The sequence below is a fragment of the Fusarium verticillioides genome, chromosome 1 (assembly GCF_000149555.1).
Source record: "Fusarium verticillioides 7600 chromosome 1, whole genome shotgun sequence".
NCBI classification, from domain to species: Eukaryota; Fungi; Ascomycota; class Sordariomycetes; order Hypocreales; family Nectriaceae; genus Fusarium; species Fusarium verticillioides.
The window spans coordinates 5282627-5299379 of NC_031675.1; the positions used below are offsets into that span (position 1 = coordinate 5282627).

The 16753-nt window shown below is 50.3% G+C and overlaps 4 protein-coding genes and 1 non-coding gene across 10 annotated transcripts; 4 read left to right on the forward strand and 1 right to left on the reverse strand.

Moving 5' to 3' along the window:
• Positions 1-969: 969 nt before the first annotated feature.
• On the forward strand, positions 970-3395 carry FVEG_00344 (hypothetical protein). Of its 2 annotated transcripts, none has more exons than XM_018886791.1 (3): positions 970-1598; positions 1666-1961; positions 2015-3395. In XM_018886791.1, exons 2-3 carry the CDS (start codon positions 1683-1685, stop codon positions 3191-3193), a joined length of 1458 nt encoding a protein of 485 aa, XP_018742430.1. In that variant the 5' UTR covers positions 970-1598; positions 1666-1682; the 3' UTR covers positions 3194-3395. The 2 variants fall into 2 exon arrangements, with proteins under 2 accessions (XP_018742430.1, XP_018742429.1); XM_018886790.1 differs by having other exon boundaries at positions 1014-1602.
• FVEG_00343 (translation initiation factor 4E) lies at positions 3177-5346 on the reverse strand. 2 transcript variants are annotated; one of them, XM_018886789.1, is made up of 4 exons: positions 4945-5000; positions 4354-4897; positions 4231-4302; positions 3177-4183 (listed from the first exon to the last, which is right to left on the reverse strand). In XM_018886789.1, exons 2-4 carry the CDS (start codon positions 4561-4563, stop codon positions 3695-3697), a joined length of 771 nt encoding a protein of 256 aa, XP_018742428.1. In that variant the 5' UTR covers positions 4564-4897; positions 4945-5000; the 3' UTR covers positions 3177-3694. The 2 variants fall into 2 exon arrangements, with proteins under 2 accessions (XP_018742428.1, XP_018742427.1); XM_018886788.1 differs by having other exon boundaries at positions 4354-5346.
• Positions 5197-8492, forward strand: FVEG_00342 (hypothetical protein). 3 transcript variants are annotated; one of them, XM_018886787.1, is made up of 3 exons: positions 5197-5346; positions 5429-7380; positions 7430-8492. In XM_018886787.1, the coding sequence occupies exons 2-3, from the start codon at positions 6957-6959 to the stop codon at positions 8194-8196; spliced, it is 1191 nt and encodes a 396-aa protein (XP_018742426.1). In that variant the 5' UTR covers positions 5197-5346; positions 5429-6956; the 3' UTR covers positions 8197-8492. The 3 variants fall into 3 exon arrangements, with proteins under 3 accessions (XP_018742426.1, XP_018742425.1, XP_018742424.1); XM_018886786.1 differs by having other exon boundaries at positions 5197-5800; positions 5859-7380; positions 7430-8490; XM_018886785.1 differs by having other exon boundaries at positions 5197-7380.
• Positions 8493-8512: 20 nt separating this feature from the next.
• FVEG_14641 lies at positions 8513-8607 on the forward strand. The gene has a single exon. It is a non-coding gene; the product is annotated as a tRNA-Ile (tRNA).
• A 1634-nt stretch (positions 8608-10241) lies between these two features.
• Positions 10242-16633, forward strand: FVEG_00341 (hypothetical protein). Of its 2 annotated transcripts, XM_018886784.1 has the most exons (4): positions 10242-11860; positions 11912-13389; positions 13445-14861; positions 14916-16633. In XM_018886784.1, the coding sequence occupies exons 1-4, from the start codon at positions 11217-11219 to the stop codon at positions 16408-16410; spliced, it is 5034 nt and encodes a 1677-aa protein (XP_018742423.1). In that variant the 5' UTR covers positions 10242-11216; the 3' UTR covers positions 16411-16633. The 2 variants fall into 2 exon arrangements, with proteins under 2 accessions (XP_018742423.1, XP_018742422.1); XM_018886783.1 differs by having other exon boundaries at positions 10242-13389; positions 14916-16607.
• The last annotated feature ends 120 nt before the right edge of the window (positions 16634-16753 follow it).

Here is a 16753-nt window from a genome sequence, read left to right on the forward strand (position 1 = left end):
CGGTTGGGTCGGGCGTCGGCTGGCCCTGACCGCCTGGCTTCTAGAGCGGTGAAGCCAGGAACAAGGGTTACGAACTACCAACCCCTGTTCTCTTTCTTCTTTCTGTCTCTGACTCTGTCTGTGACTCTGAGACTCTCTCTTTTGTCTGACCAGTCTCATCGTTGCAAATAGTAGAATGCCACGACGAAAGCAAGAGAGTCAACACTTTTACTCATGATAGACTTACCTACTGGACTAGCACCGCTACTATACATCCCAATGACACATACCACACACCCCCGGCTGCAGACTTGACAGCATACACAGTGGATCTTGTCACTGGAGCTGTTGGAGCTTTGCTGTAGGTACGGGCCCAAACAGGCGGGATCTGGTGCGATGCGATAGCGGTCTCGTGGATTGGCCCCATAGGCAAGGTACCTAGTCAAAGTTAAGTAGCGTTAAAAGTAAAGGTCCGGGGTTTGTGTAGACAAAAGACAAGAAAAAAAAAGATGTCAAATATGCAATCCACTCATTCACGTATTCGTCTTTGACCTGTGAGTTGTTGATGAGGCCAGCGTTCAACCATAACAGCCCAGCACAACAAATCAGTCTCTGTCTTCCCTGTCTCCCACTCGACTCAGGTCTCAGTTTTACTTTCATCTCAACTGTTGGGCCTGGCCGGATACGTACGCACATGTACAACGCTTGTGTTGCATTGCAGTCGAACGGTTCCTTAAGCCTCCCAGCTAAAAACACACGCGGACGCATCTCTAGCTGCCGATACTCATCCGTAAACAAGAGAGCCGCTGCTTATTGGCTTCACTTTCGAATCCTCTTCACTCTCTCCCTCAGAGGATGTGCACCTTTGCTTTCTGTTAGCTCCTCGAAACTGTTCGGCGCCGCTTCTAAAGGGTACGTACCTCCGGGGAAGTCGGCCGTCCGTCCGGGACCGTGGGCCGAAGACTTGACCCCATTTACGTCAAAGAACCAAACCCACTTTAGCACATGGGACGTTGGAGCTTTTTGCTTCACAACGCACGCACGCAACTCCATTTCTAAATTCAGCTGTCGCTTCTTCAATTAACTCATGCTCATGCTTCAGCGGGATCGCCAATCCCTAAATCCTATCCTATCCTATCCCCTCCCCAGTGCATGCCTCGGCAAATGCGCCGTTGAACCGCACCTCAACGTAGCATTCAGCGCCCAAGTCTGCACAGCAGAGACTCCGGATTGGCCTCTTGTACCAGTAATTCTTGAATCCTTGTCGCCAAACCCCGGCGCTTCGGGGCCTTGAATTATTCTTCGTCATGTCGCTCCTCCGGCATCTCGTCACCTCCGCCGTCCGGCGCCCGTCTACTGCTACCACAGCTTCCTTCATTACCCTCCGTCCCGCTGCTAGAATGCTCTCGACCTTACCACGCTTACCGCTCTTCGAAGCTGTTGCACAACATGATCCAGATTCGAAAGCTGTTATCCACTCTCTTTCCGGTCGGACCTTCAAGTATGGAGAGCTTCTAGGTGATGTTAGCCGCGCACGGGACAGGCTGGCCGAAGCTGCTGGTCGTGAGGACCTCAATGGCGAGCGCATTGCGTTCCTGGTTGAGAATAGTTATGACTACGTAGGTGAGCTCATGATGTGATCCCGCCATAGCGCGTTGCGACAGCCATTGACATGTGCTTATATAGTAACACTCTTGGCCGCAATGGCTGCGCGATCTATCGCCGTGCCTCTATCGCCTGCATTCCCTGCGCCAGAACTACAATACATTCTAAACCAGAGTGAAGCGTCATTGCTAGTCTCCTCACCAAAGTTCGCATCCAAGGCCAAGGAAGTTCTTGCGACTGAGCTCACAACCCAACCGGCGCATGTAGAGCTTCAGAAGCATCAAGGTGGGGTAAGTCATGACAAGGTGCAACTGAGCGATACCGATGCTGGTGAAGCTGGTATGATGCTGTATACTTCGGGAACGACCAATAAACCCGTAAGTCCGCTGATGATGCTTCAATGGCTATGTATGCTAAAGTCTTGGCTTAGAAAGGAGTACTACTCCCCCAATCCGTCTTGACAGCGCAATCTCGCTCCCTCGTTGAGGCCTGGAACTACTCACCCTCAGACCATCTCCTCCACGTCCTCCCACTTCATCATATCCACGGAACTGTAAATGCCATCCTTACACCGCTCCTCGCCGGCTCAACAATCGAGTTCATGTTCCCATTCAACGCCGATGCCGTATGGAAGCGTTTCTCAGCTCCATTCCTCGCCAGTGACTCCTCGACACCTAAGGAAAGGATCACGTTCTTCACAGTCGTACCCACAGTGTATAGCAGGCTACTTACCTCATATAAGAGTCTCCCTCCAGAGACTCAAGAAGCCGCCCGAAAGGCCATCTCTCCAGAGAACATGCGCCTCTCCATTTCTGGTTCCGCCGCACTCCCAACGCCTATCAAGACCGCCTGGAAAGATCTTAGCCATGGAAATGTCCTCCTCGAGCGCTACGGTATGACCGAGGTCGGTATGGCGCTGAGCTGCGGTCTGGACTTTTCAGATCGTGTAGATGCCAGTGTTGGCTGGCCACTACCGTCTGTTGAAGCTCGTCTAGTCGATGTGGATAATGGTGAAATTATCAAAGAAGGAGAAGAAGTCGATACTCAAGGTCGTGAGCGCTCTGGTGAGATCCAGCTAAGAGGCCCTACCATCTTCCGCGAGTACTGGCGAAATCCAACCGCAACAGCAAGCGAATTCGTTGAAGATTCAGACGGTAAGGGGAAATGGTTCAAGACGGGCGACGTAGCTGTCCGCCGTCCAGTCCCCTCCGCCACTGCTTCCCAGTCATGGACACATGGCCCCCTTTACTTCATCCAAGGACGCAAGTCCGCTGATATCATCAAGACAGGGGGCGAAAAGGTAAGCGCTCTAGAAGTCGAGCGAGAGCTATTATCCCTCCCCGAGGTCGCCGAAGCAGCTGTCGTGGCTGTGCCTAGTGGGCAATGGGGCCACAAGGTCGGCGCTGTCCTGGTTCTAGATAAAGATGTTGTCAAGAAGTGGTCAGCTCTCGATATGCGTAGAGCCCTCAAGGGACGCTTGGCAAGTTATAAGATTCCCCAGGTCATGCGACTTGTTGATCAAATACCCCGAAATGCTATGGGCAAGATCAACAAGAAGCAATTGGTCAAAAGCATCTTCCCAGATGATATCAGCGGGGACGAGAGTTGATCTGATCGACTTTCGTTGAAAAATCAAACGTGTAAGATATGAAACTCGATGATCGCTCTACCTGTAACACACAACTCACCAAGTATATGCGAACATTGTTTCAGCAAGTTGGTAGTAATTGAGTATGCCTAGCAGGTATTCATGTGAAGCAACTGATTACAGTTGGTTGAAAGTACAAAAATCTATTTTCCTTTCCCCTCCATGGGTGTCCCTTTTCATACTTCGTGGATGCCACTTGGGAAACAGCCCTCCAAGCAACGCCAATGGAACATTGAGCCAAATGAAATTAAGGATAAATCGTGCCCAGGCTGACTGAGCGGTTTACATATCCGGGTTCAAGCCAGTCGCCGCCCGATCCTTGCTGTCCCGCTTCTGCTTCAACAACTCGTTGACCTCTCGTGAATCGCCAGATGAACGGCGTCAGGTTCAGAAACGTGAAAATGGTCATTATCGGATATCGTGCTAAATCAACGTCGTGCCTCTGCGTAAATCCTCGCACTTTTAAACAACGTGCTTAGCCTTGGCTCGTGTGCTGCCTGAGTGGGCACTGTCGGTGTGTCCAGAGAACTCGACCTGCTCCGCGGCAGGCAGCTCGAGAACCTCCTTGAACTTGCGGCCGATAGACAGGAGAATCTCCTTACCCTTCTCACTACTACGGCCCTTGCCACCAGCAACATCGCCTTCACCTCGGCCGGGGATGCTCTTTCCGATGGTACGGGTCCAGACACCAATTCGGAAGAAGGCCTTTCGGACGTTGACAACTACACCCATGACCTCGCCATCGTCCTCGTCCTCGAGAGTCTCACCAATAGCGGCCATCATGACCTGGAGCCAAAGGCGGTCGACATCAATGTTTCGCTTATCCTTGTACTGGTAAGACCACTTGCCGCCGTGCTTGTTCTGGGGGTCCTCCCACTCAGGGCGGACGCCGGCCTTGAAGAGGTGGTAGTCGGATTTGAGGGAAAGCTCGGAAACGGGTGCGACATTATTCTAAAAAATTAGCACGAGGAAGATTTGAGGCCAGGGTGGTGACTCACGTAAACGCCCCAAAATTCCTCAACGGAGTCGAAGGTGATAACTTCCTTAAGGAGATCGTTCCAGTTGTCGCCCTATCACAAGTATTAGTATCACATTTCAGCGTTAAGAGTATGTTTTCGTACCTTGCCACTCGGGGGCTTTGTGAACCAGAGAGTCCACTTGTTCTGAAGAGGGTGCTTCACGTTGAAGTTGTCCTTGTCGTGGAAAACGGTGACGGGCTTGTCGTCGTCCTTGACATCGGAAGAATCCTCCTTGCCAGCAGGGTCGACGGGAATAGTGGTGAGGTCGACCTGCTCGTCCATCTTGGGGGTGTCAGCTACAGCGGCGGCCATTTTATTGGTTTTCTGTTTGAGTGGTCGTGGCGGAAGTTAAAGGGTTTCGCGGATGAAATATCGCGGGGCAGAGTCGATAAAGTAGAGGCAAAAGAAGTGGAAGTAAGAGATTCAGAAGTGGGGCCAGAAGCAATGAAAATGAAGGTTCAAATTTCACAGCAATTCCTTCCTTTCTTGGAGAGTTTGTCTGCAACTTTGCACCAGGCAAGAGTCGCGAATAGCGGTAGAGTGAGAAGGAGTAATAGTTGAATTTAACGTTGTCGGAAGGTGCGAATGCGCCTGTTGAAGTTTGGTTTGTGTCGCGAGGCGCAAGCAAAAATTCTTGGGTGCTGACCTAAAACTGCTTAACTTTTGAGTTTGGCAAGCGCACCGGCTGTGTACCTGACTTCTGCCTGATATGTGAGGCCACAATTCTTTGCCTCTGGCTTGCTTCATCTTCTAACGTTTCAAAAGTCAAACAAATCTCATATTTCCTATTCAACTCCTTAATAGCCAGGTATTCGCATTAATTTGCAAGGGACAATGCCAGGGCTACAATGACGCCGCAGGTATCGTTAACCCTTCTCTTGTTTCAACATGGGCCTCACGTGCCAAGCAAGGTCCCTCTTTGTTCCAACTTTGTGTCTATATCCGATCCATGCTCCTGGGCCTAATGATTTGCTTCCAAGGTCCTAGTAAGTTTATCAACTATGGGAGGCTAACATTAGAATATCCTTATGCCAAGGTCAAGAGGGGAAACCGGTATTGCACAGGGTATTTCTCAGGAGAAGAAACCCTCTCTTGGTTAGTGTTTCAACGATACTTGCAATGACATTCAAGCAACATATCCACAAATCGAGCTGGTATGAACCTGACTGTCAACTAGCGTCTATTGGGCCTCGAGAGTTTGATGCAGCTCAACTGCATATGACGCAGTGTTTTCAGTCACGCGCATATCCAACGTGGAAAATGGTGTACAAATTTGCTCTTGAAAGTGAGCCTATGAGCTTTTAAAGGCTCATAAATGCCACGCTGATGTGCCATTGGCTTGTCGAATATTACAATGCGCTGTCATACTTGGTACAAGTATGATCTCCTGGCATGGATGAATTCGGGTTATCAATTCAACTTCATGACCCCATTCATGCCTCCACCTCAAACGGTTTAACCACAAACCTCTGTACATTTTTGAGCTGTTCGACCCTCGCACCATTTCTCATGTAGGCTGGGATCTAGACATTTCTCTAACCCTGGTAAAGTGTGCCAACAGCCACATTCAAATAAGACACATTGGGGCTAAAACATCAAGGACAAAGGATCAACACAGTCAGATATAAACAGCAAAGGCGGTTTCACACAATTGTTTTCATCCAGTCAGAAGCTCTGCTCTAGCCAACTTGCACTAACTTTGACTTGCTGCGACACTTCTCCCTTGAAGCGAGGCGTTCGAGGCGCCAACGATCATCCACAGCTACAATTAAGTCTCAACAGTCACCCACCTTTAACACGTTCACCATTCACAGTCGATCTTGGGCCGAAGGAGTGGGATTTCCCTTTAACGTTTCCCAACTTCATTGGCTTTTGTAAATATTCCTCGTCCCACAAAGGGACTGACAACTGGTGTGCACCCGCTTCATTACGTACTCTACACCATGGTCTTGTCCCAAATGATCGCCAGAGACACGCTAGGTGGTCCTGCAGGAGCGCAGGTACTGGCTATGCCACTCTGGAATGTGAACGCGCCTCACAACCTCGATTTCATCCCACCATCGCGACCCCACGGGTCCCTTGGTGTGTCTGCGAGCCCCTCATGCTCATGAGCCATCATCCGAGACCTATGCGATCAACCGTGGGCTGACCAGGGTTGGCATGCCGGGCCTTTTCGTTCATAGTCGACCTGATATCCATATATAGATGCACCAACTTATAACAAGTCCGTCTTTCCCATCAAAGACAAAGGAGTTCCCCTCACCAACACACCCTCTCAACCCAACTCTTTGTGCCTCTTCTTTTACTGTGTCCAAAGCACAACCACACAATCTACTACCAACTCAAGTTGCCATCATGGAGCCAGAGACAGTAGCCACCTCCTTTGAGAAAGATGCTTGCAAGACAAAGGACAATGCCCCCAAGGGCAAGACTCGAAGTAGTTCTCTTTTAACAATCAGCTCGGGCTTCACCTTTCTGGCTGCTCTCCCTGGAGGATCAAGCTCTTCGTCGTCTTTCAGATCATCATCTTTTCGATAAATACCCAACATCATCTCTTACTTTGTTCGATCTGTCCCTCATTTGCACACTCTTTTGTTTAATTGTTTATCATAGCTTACACTCTGCCGGGCCAGCTGTTTCTTTCTACATTCCTTCTCAACGTTTTAACTCAACCCGTTTCTCTTCTTTGTTATACCACATACAAAATGCTGGAGCTCAGGTCATTTAGTCCTGTACGCCGCAGTCTTGACTTTACGCCATTTTGTTCAGAGATGGAATTACCAAGCAATTTTTACGAGTACCACTTCAGACGTCTTGGTGCTGAGATCTGTACTATTGTGTTATCAGCATTCTCCCCCAAAGAGGAACACCAGGCTCCTCGAACGTCCCCGTGGCTAAGAGACTATCCGGAAGAATTCATCAGATATGTTGAGCTTGTAGCTCATATGGACGCACGCGCAGGGAAATGGGAGAGGCTCCTTCGTGATAGGGGTGAGAGGACGAACCTTCTTCAAGCTATCATTTTCAAGGCTCTTGACAATCGAGTCTTTTCACGGCTGTTGTTTGGAGCCAGTTCCAAGCATGATGAGACATTACATAATTCCGATATTGCACTCATCAATGAAGAAGGTATGTAATGTAATGCAATACAGGAGCAGCGTCACTAACGTTCTTGGAGGTTTCCAACGTAGCGAACTCCGAGCTCATACCAATAGACTTTGGCTTAAAGCGAGCAGAGGGGAGCCCGACTTGTTTTGGAGACAGGTCGACAAGCTAGCCACCGAGGTTTACCTTCTGTTACTCCCCGTCTACGAGTTCACGGTCAGTTTTGATGGCTATGAACCTATTTCCAAAACGAAGTTGTATCAGCTACTGCACGATGTTATTTCATACGCAGGTTGGCTCAGCGTAGGACTTCGCATGTCATCAGCCATCTTCTCATTCAACTGGCTCATACCTGGTGAGCTGTACGCACTGAACCAAGTGAGCACCTGTCAACAGGCGTACCAGGCTTCAAAAGAGGCAGCTCAGCAGCATGATATGCGGTTACAAGAGCAGAGACCTGAAAGAGAGAAAATGAGCTCCATGGCTAGAGTCAAGATATCGGTCATTCCAGAGATCATTCAATACCGGCCATATCCCAAGGACTCGAATGTCGAGGGCATTGACTCTTACAAAATGATGGAGCCGCATGCGGTACATTATCAAGGATTGCTAGAAGAACACGATGAGAACAGGGTATTCATCAGCTTGCCAGACTACATCAAGAAGCTACGGGATAGAAATTGCGCACCACGCAACGCTGCCCTGGTCATAATGGTCACTATGTTGATCTGTTTGTGGGTTCTTTATACCACCTCGGGGCAACAAACCTGGCAGAAAGCCAAGGGATGGGTGATTCCGGCGCCTGCCAAGCTTAGGAAACCATTCTGGAGACTATGGTAGTGTATCTACCTGATATATGTAGTTGTGACTAGGTGGGGGTTGTTATGTCTGTTGTTGCACTTGGATTTTGGAGTTTATAAAGGTTACATCGGAACAATACAATGCGACGGTATTTAGTTTTCTTTTTGGCAATTCCGAGAGGAATACCACTCCTCGATCCAATCTGTAAAGTTTTTAAGATAACCATGGGAATGTCATGGATATTAAAGTGTTTGACGGTTTACTTCAGGGTAGTTCTGGGCCAAAGTCAACAGCTTGTAGATGCTCTTTTCGCTCCGGCACCACAACAGCGGATCAAATCCGCAACAGCTGATCGGCTTCCGTAGCTCAGTTGGTTAGAGCGTCGTACTAATACTTCATTCCGAGTATCCGGTAATGCGAAGGTCTCAGGTTCAAGCCCTGGCGGGAGCAATATGTCTCTCAGTGCCCATCAGTTTCATTTTTGATTTTTTGCAGATTTTCCTCGATTATTGAGATCGATTTCCGTCCGGATATCAAGTCTGCGATGGTGTTGAGTGGGAATTGGTGTGGTGCTGCGGAAGTCGCCGTCAGTGTAGGAGCGAACTGCCAGGGTGGATCTGATCTTGCCTGATGATCAGATAAGATTAGGAGAAACAGGATCAAATCATTACACCATTCAGATGCAATCCCTTGCCTGTGACCCCCAAGCTGTGCGATGAACCCCTCACTGCTGGTGATGGAGCCTGCATTGGTTCCTTTCTCATCCATCTGCTTTGAACAAGATCTGCAGACCTCTATCGTTGTGCGAGCAGTCCCAAGTTTAGGATGCCTTAGGATGAGATACTCTAATCTAAGGATCCTAAAGCTTATGATTGCCTCGTCCTAAGCATACCATAAGACACCCTAGATGCTGTCTAGTCTTTCTACGTCCATTATGCTGCAGTGGTAGCTTCGATGAAGTTCCTTTTCGGAATGGTACTTCGGAGAATGTGGTCCCTGATCATCGAGTTGCAATGCATTAGTGTTTCGGGCCTCATTCTGTACAGTTGCTCCCGAGCCCAAGGTATGGGATGTTACTTACATTTCTGACTCGTGTCGAATTGGCACCCGGCTGAAGCATGCAGACGATCAAGGATCTGTTTCGGTAGAACATTTCCAGTAAAAGACCACAATTGACCTCTTTGTTTCGACTACACGGTTCGTCGCACCCCGACAGGTTGGGTGAGCTTCTCTGTATTAGTACCTACTGACACCCGCCATTTCACTTTCTTCTTCTGGAAGAACTTTGCCTCATGTCCTCCAAGTCTTGTCTACTTTTCTGTTATAGGCGCTTCTCTGCCATCAAGGCCGATATTTCTGATAAGTGGGAATAACATTGATTTTACGATAAAGTTAATTGATATCGAGTAAGTGGGGGCGATCGATCAGCTCTCATCACAGCTGTCAGCCACCAACTGAAATTTTCACCCATACTATTATTAAGGTGACACTTCAGCTTTGGAAACGTTCAGCACAGCATTCTCATCTCCCAGATACTGATGTGGAGGGAAGTAAGTGTACCAGGAGGAGCAAAACTTCCAACCACCAACTGAGCTAGGATGTTTGAGCTCACGATGAAACATGAAAACCAAGAGATTGAAGAATACGAGAAGTCCACGAGGGACCCTGCAGGGACAACAGAGAATCCATCAATCACTCGTAACGGGTAACAACATACAGTAACTGCCGTGATACTTTGATCGAGGGGCTGGGCAACGTGTATCCATAAGCCTAAGGCTTTGTGTAGCCTTTTAGTAGCCGATATTGAGTTTGCGACATTAATTGCCAAGCGAATAGATCGGCTATTGTCTGACAATCGTAGATTGAATCCAAATCGAACATTTCAAGGGCATTCTCACTCATGTCTGCCTCCTATGACTGATTCTGAAAACTTCTCTTGCCATGTTCACTCAGTTCAATTGAAGATGAGACAAAGTTTATTCGGGCCTTCCCGCCCTTCCGCGCGCCAACGGTGTGAAGTATTAAAATTCGGGAGCACCCGTTTTATATGTATGACTTCATCATTTTAACAAATGAAGTCAGTTGAAGAAACAGTGTGTTATTTTGACTTTATTGACTACCACCAAACGTGCAACCGTCAACGATATCAATCGCCTTGGGAAACCCCAATTGTCCCTTTCTCACATTCTCAATGGACATGACTATTGTCCGGGCCCGTCCCGTGTCTCCGATGCCAGCCACCCGCATTTTTGGGTCTTCTGAAGAGCTCCAAGGATGAGACACGGTGACACCCCGCCCCCAGCCATCCCCAGCCTCGACCTGACGAGGAAGACGAGATATATCAAGTTTTCGATCCCTGCTAGTAGCTTCAGCTACCCATTTCTGGATTTTCTGATGTGACTATGCTCGGCGCAAAGTGTGTTCTGGGGAGATATCAACGCCCAAGCTTACCTCAACAAGAACAACGATCACATTCGAGGCTGGGAAACATGACGAGCAAGGGGAAGCTTCCAGGGCATAAACAGCTCTTGGATGGATTTAGATAGCTCCAGGGACTTGTAATCCCTGCACCGCCGCGGCATCTTGGGCTTCAAGGTAGAGAGCAGAACAGGGTAGTTCCCGGCTCTGCTATCGTCCGTATTGACCAAGGAAAAGCCTTGAACTCTCATTTCTCTTTCCTCCTCAGCCATCCCAACTTTTTCTCTTGGTCCCTGCAGACTGCAGAAAAAAAATCTTTTTTTGCTTTCTCTCAGCTAAACAACACCAATTCTGCAAGGCATTGTCTTAAGCCGGCAGCTCGCATGAGCCCTAGACAAGGCTCAGCGCCCCGCTACAACTCCATTTACGCGGGCCTCCCACTGAATTGCTAGCGCCTGAGCAGCCCAAAGATCAGAGCTTCGCTGCTAAGTTCGCTTCAGCCTCTCATCTTTTACCCGCCTCCCGCTCCAACGTACAGTAACGCGCGATTCAACGCCTGACATCCATCTTTTCCGTCTCTTTTTTCGCCTCTAACGCGCTTGTCCAATCACACCGCCCCGAGGATCAACTGTCAGCCTCAGATGTCGACGCCATACTGGGGTCAGTTACCTGGGCCCAAGGTCGCTACGGGCCATACCCGCCGCAGGTCTGAGTCGTCCGACTATGCCTATAATGCTGACCGTAGATCTTCGCTCGACGCTGCCCCAGTTCGCAGATCGAATCGTGGTTCTTTACAAACTCAGGTCACCGAGGCTCCTACTGAATCTACCTTTAGTCCCTATGATTCTCCAACCACTTCTAATTTTGCTCCGCAAGGTCTAGCTCCAAGACCACCTTCTTACAGACGAGACGTACCTGCTGCTGAGGCTTCTAGACCACCCCAACAGAGCCGATTGCAAGAAGAGTACGACGACGACGAGCCATTGTCACCTCCTCCGCCCGCTCCAGAAGTTCCTCGCGGTCCTCCTGTGAGCTATCGCCATCCATACGGTAACGGTGGTCTTCCTTACACCTACACCGCCTCAGACACAGCCGCACCTCACGATCCTAACCCACAAGTCGGCGATATGGAAGACGATCAATACCAAAGGTCCTCTGAGAGGACAGGAGGTCAGAGACCCGACCAAGGCCAAGAAGATTTCTCAAGACGAGGCTCAGGCGCCAGCGCATTCGATCCATTGTCGAGGAGACAAACAACAGGCGGGTCCTCAGACCGTCGCAAAGCGTTCGCAAACGACCGATCACCCCTCCAAAGGCTTGAGCTGACGCTCGACAGCATGACCAAGGAGGAAAAACGCGCCCGAGTTGAAGCCGCTGAACGACGCGCAAGAGAACGACAGGCACTGAAAGCTGGAAAGCAGCCTGCAGGCCAGCAAGTGCGGTCTCATGAGCGGAAACCCTCCATCACCCATGGTGAGAGACGTCCCTCGGGCAGTACAGCTTTCTTTTCAGGTGCGCAACCTTCGGCGCAAAGAGATGTGCCCCGAGACGTTTCCCGGGACGTATCACGAGAATACCCCAGAGATACCCAGAGAGACGCACCTCGCGACGTTCCACGAGACGCCTACAGAGATATCCCACAGAACACGCAAAACGATGCGCCAACAGATGTTTACCAAGAACTTCCCCCGCAAGTTACGGTGAAGAGAGGAGGCTCACATCGTCGCCGCGTGTCAGTGGCGCATCCCCAAGAAGCAGAGAAGTACTACGCCTCAGGCGCAATGATGGAACCAGACGACATGGAGCCTATGCCTCGGCGCATGGATCCTCAATCCGCCATTCCCAGGCATGTCGAGCCATCTTCTGGCATCCCTCAGCGCAACTTGAGCTTCCGTGAGAGAGCGGCTCGAGATAATGTACAGCTTCCTGAACAGACCACGACGAGAGAGCCAGCTCAGCCAGTTCCCCAGAGTGGGGGATTTTCCTTGACGAGAAGTGGCAGCAACAAGCTTAAGAAGCCTCCGCCAGTCGACTACCAGTATGCTCCTCGCCGTGTGGTATCAGAGAGGCGCCCTGCACCTATGGCTTCGGCGATGAAACCCCAGCAACAACAGTTTGATGATGATGACTACTACTATGATGATCAAGATGACCTACTTCCTATTCGACAGAATACGCAACAGAACACCCAACAAAACACCCGGCAGATTACCCAAGAACTTAATGATCGCTTTACTCGCGAGAAAGAGCTACCCCCTGACCCTCCAGTAACAGCCGATGCACGAAGACCATCGGTCGACTTTGTTCCTGGGCGTCAACAAATACCCATGCCTGGTGATAACCAGGGTATCAGGAGGCGTGTCACTGAGCCGGTTCCTCGGGTTCAGTATGCTGATGAGGATGAATTCATTCCTCCTCCCCCTACCCGTGGTAAATCCATTGGCACTAGACTCCTTGGTAGGAAGGAAGCCGATGATGGATCTCATGCTCAGAACCAGGCCGCTGTTCGCAGAAAGGCTGAGAGAGCAGATAGCTTTTCTTCTGCTAGTTCTGACTCTCATCATATCTCGAACATGGTCTTCAAGCGCCCGGAGGACATGGTTCCTGGTGATGGCCTATATCAGCCACCTCAATGGCTTGACGAGTGGAAGAAGGGCACCGTTGGTAGCCTGTCTGGAAACTTCTTGGATCTCCAAGATGGCCAGTTCCCTGAGCCAGACACACACCAGGCTTGGTGGGAGCAAGATAAGAGCAAGGGCTACACGGCACGGCCACGAAAAGCTGAGGCCTTTGATGGTGAATACAATGAGCAGTGTAAGTTTTGTGTTCTTTTATCGTCGATCCGAAATCAGCTGACACAACCCTCCAGCCCCTACTCGGTTTAAGCCTGCACTCTTCATGAAGTGTGGCCCGCTGTTGAGATACTGCGGAATTAAGCGCGAGAAGGTCCCCAGCAGAGATAGAACTGGTGCTCTAGTCGAACGAGAGATGTGGCGTGGCAGCATCATGATCGTCACTCAAGATTCTGACTCTTCATATGATATTGCACCCACACTTCGCCTTTTCGTCCAAGGCCTTGAGTTGCTGCCTCCCCCTCCTCATCGTGTCAAGGGCGACTTGTCGCCCGAGTACGTTGATCCTATCGCGGGCCACCCCAAGGTGGGACGTAGAGGAGAAACCCTTTATGTGCGCCCCGTGGATCATATAGATGAGGCCAAGGATCTCTCGCGTGACGAGACTGATGCTGGACTGTTCGAGCAGACTCGCAGCGCTCCTCAACAATCAGGCCCTGACGGCCCAGCTGATCTGCCTGGATCCTTTGCCAGCCGTCGAAAGCGCGTTGGCATCGATGGCGAGAAGGTCCAGAAGTACAAGGATGTGAGAGGCTCCAGGCTTCACACTGAGCGTGGATGCACTTTCTGGCGCTTCAACATCGAAGTTGAGCTACGAGAGAAGCAGCAGCGCATTGCGTATCGCATCAACCGCGGACCGGCCACAGGCTTCTGGGTCCCTGCTCAAGGCGACACCATGAACATGATGTTCCACAGTTGTAACGGCTTCAGCATGAGCGTCAAGCCTGATGAGCTTAGTGGTCCTGATCCCATGTGGCGCGATGTGTTGAACAACCACCAAACACGACCTTTCCATCTCATGATTGGTGGTGGTGACCAGATCTACAATGACTGCGTGTCAGAAGAATGCAGCCTCTTTAAGGAGTGGCTTAGGATGCGCAATCCTGTCCACAAGCATACTGCTGCTCTCACTCCTGAGATGCAGGATGAGCTGGAGACCTTCTACCTAGAGAGGTACTGTATGTGGTTCTCTCAAGGTCTATTCGGCCTTGCAAATTCACAGATTCCCATGGTCAATATGTGGGATGATCACGACATCTTCGACGGATATGGATCATATCCTCATCATGACATGAAGTCGCCCGTCTTCAGTGGCCTTGGTGCAATTGCGTACAAGTACTATATGCTGTTCCAGCACCAGTCCATTGCCACTGAGACAGAGACCACCGAGTCAAGCTGGATTCTTGGCTCAGAGCCTGGTCCGTACATCGGCGATGTTGGCCGTAGTCTGTTCATGTCTGTGGGTTCAAGGGTCGGACTTCTTGCAGTCGACTGCCGTACTGAGAGGACAGAGCATGACGTTGTTTCTGACAAGACATGGGAGAAGATCATGAACCGACTCTACGCAGAGGTCCGCCGTGGACAGGTCGAGCATTTGTTAGTGCTCCTCGGTATTCCTATCGCGTACCCCAGATTGGTCTGGTTGGAGAATATGTGTGTAACTTCCTGAGTGATTTCCAAAGCCCCAACATACTAACGTGAATACAGCTTAACATCCAGACTGATGGATCCTGTCAAGGCACTCGGCAGGACCGGTGTCTTTGGCAAGGCTCTAAACAATATCGATGGTGGTGTTGAGGTCTTGGATGATCTCAACGACCACTGGACTGCCAAGAACCACAAACAGGAGCGAGCCGTTGTGGTTGAAGACTTACAGGATCTGGCCATTGACAAGTCTTTACGAGTCACTATCCTCAGCGGTGACGTCCATCTTGCGGCTGTTGGGCAGTTCTACTCCAACCCCAAGTTGGGACTCGCCAAACACAAGGACCCGCGATATATGCCCAACATCATCTCATCAGCCATTGCCAACACACCACCTCCTGATCTGATGGCTGATGTGCTGAACAAGAGGAACAAGGTGCACCACTTCGACAAGCAGACTGACGAGGACATGATTCCTCTATTCCAGCAAGGAGTTGATGGCAAGCCACGAAACAACAAGCATCTTCTTCCCCATCGAAATTGGTGTGCGATTCGCGAGTGGCAGCCTGGAACCACACCTCCACCAACCCCCCCTGGTTCTTCTGATGGTAGAAGCCCAAGCCCACCTCCTAAGCCTCAAGGCGGTGGCCTTCTCCGAAGGTTGTCACTTTCTAGAAGCAAGTCGACATCTTCAGACAATCGCCCTGATCTAAACAGAGATACTGTTCGTGGTCCTCGACCCCCTGTCACCAGAGGTGGAGGTGGCGGTCTATTCCGCAGTTTGTCGCGACGAAATTCGGCAGATGGAGGTCGACCTCCTCCAGCCAAGCTTCAGCGATCTATGTCTGTTGACCAGGCTCCCGATGCCAAGAAGGCTGGATTCTTCAGCTTCGTTCGACGACCTAGTCAGCGTCGTGCTGCAGATGATGGTGGCATCAACGGTACCTGGGGAGACGAAGATGATTATGATGATGAGGAGTACTGGGATGAGCCCCAGTCTCCTCGACGAGGAGGTGCTCGTCCTTCGGGTATTCGAGGCAGAGCTGCCTACGACGAATACACTGAGGGCGACGACTCCTACTTTATGTCACAACCTCGTAGATCTCAAACTGTGGGATCGCGAGCCATGTCACACTCGCGTGAGGCTGTGGGCTACATCCCCCCTGCGCCTCGACCTGGAAACTTTTACAGGACACCTACAGGTCTTTCAACCAAGCAGAAGAAGCAGGCGGACAAGTATGCCGTTGATCTAGAGGGCGGACTCGATATCACCCTGAACGTCGAGATCAATCCCAAGGACCCCACGGGAATCACCAAGCCTTACAGACTGCTTGTGCCGAAGCTGTTCTATGACTACGACGCCGATAACGAGGCACAAAACGTGCCAGAACCGGAGTCGGGTGCAGCTCATGCTGCAGGTGCTGAGCCTGCGGAGCCGAGTGGGTTTAAGAGACTGCTCAGCTTCCGCAGCAAGAAGCCCAAAAACCGAGCTCCTCCCGAGGATGACGATTATAGTGAAGACGACGATGACGACATTGATGTTTACCGTGTGAGATAGGTCTGATAAGGACTATATGTGTGTTTAATATTTCAGCATATGGTTTTGTATCTTGACATAGCCTCTTTCTTTATATGCCCTCGGCATTCGGACGGAGTTTTTTGGGATATGTGTTATTATGGGAAAATTGGCAGTGTAAATACAGCCATCTAAAAGGCGTGTGTATTTAGGTTCAAGCTATGAATGAAAAAGGAGCGTTGCTCTCTTTGATTTTCTCTTTATATTGTTGCCTGATGCTTCTTCCATGTGGCAGGGTTTAATCCATCGGCCGAGAGTCAGAGTTGAGCCTTTTGCCCCTGAGACAGTTCAAGGGATACTTGCAGTCCATCAGCCGCTAGAACCC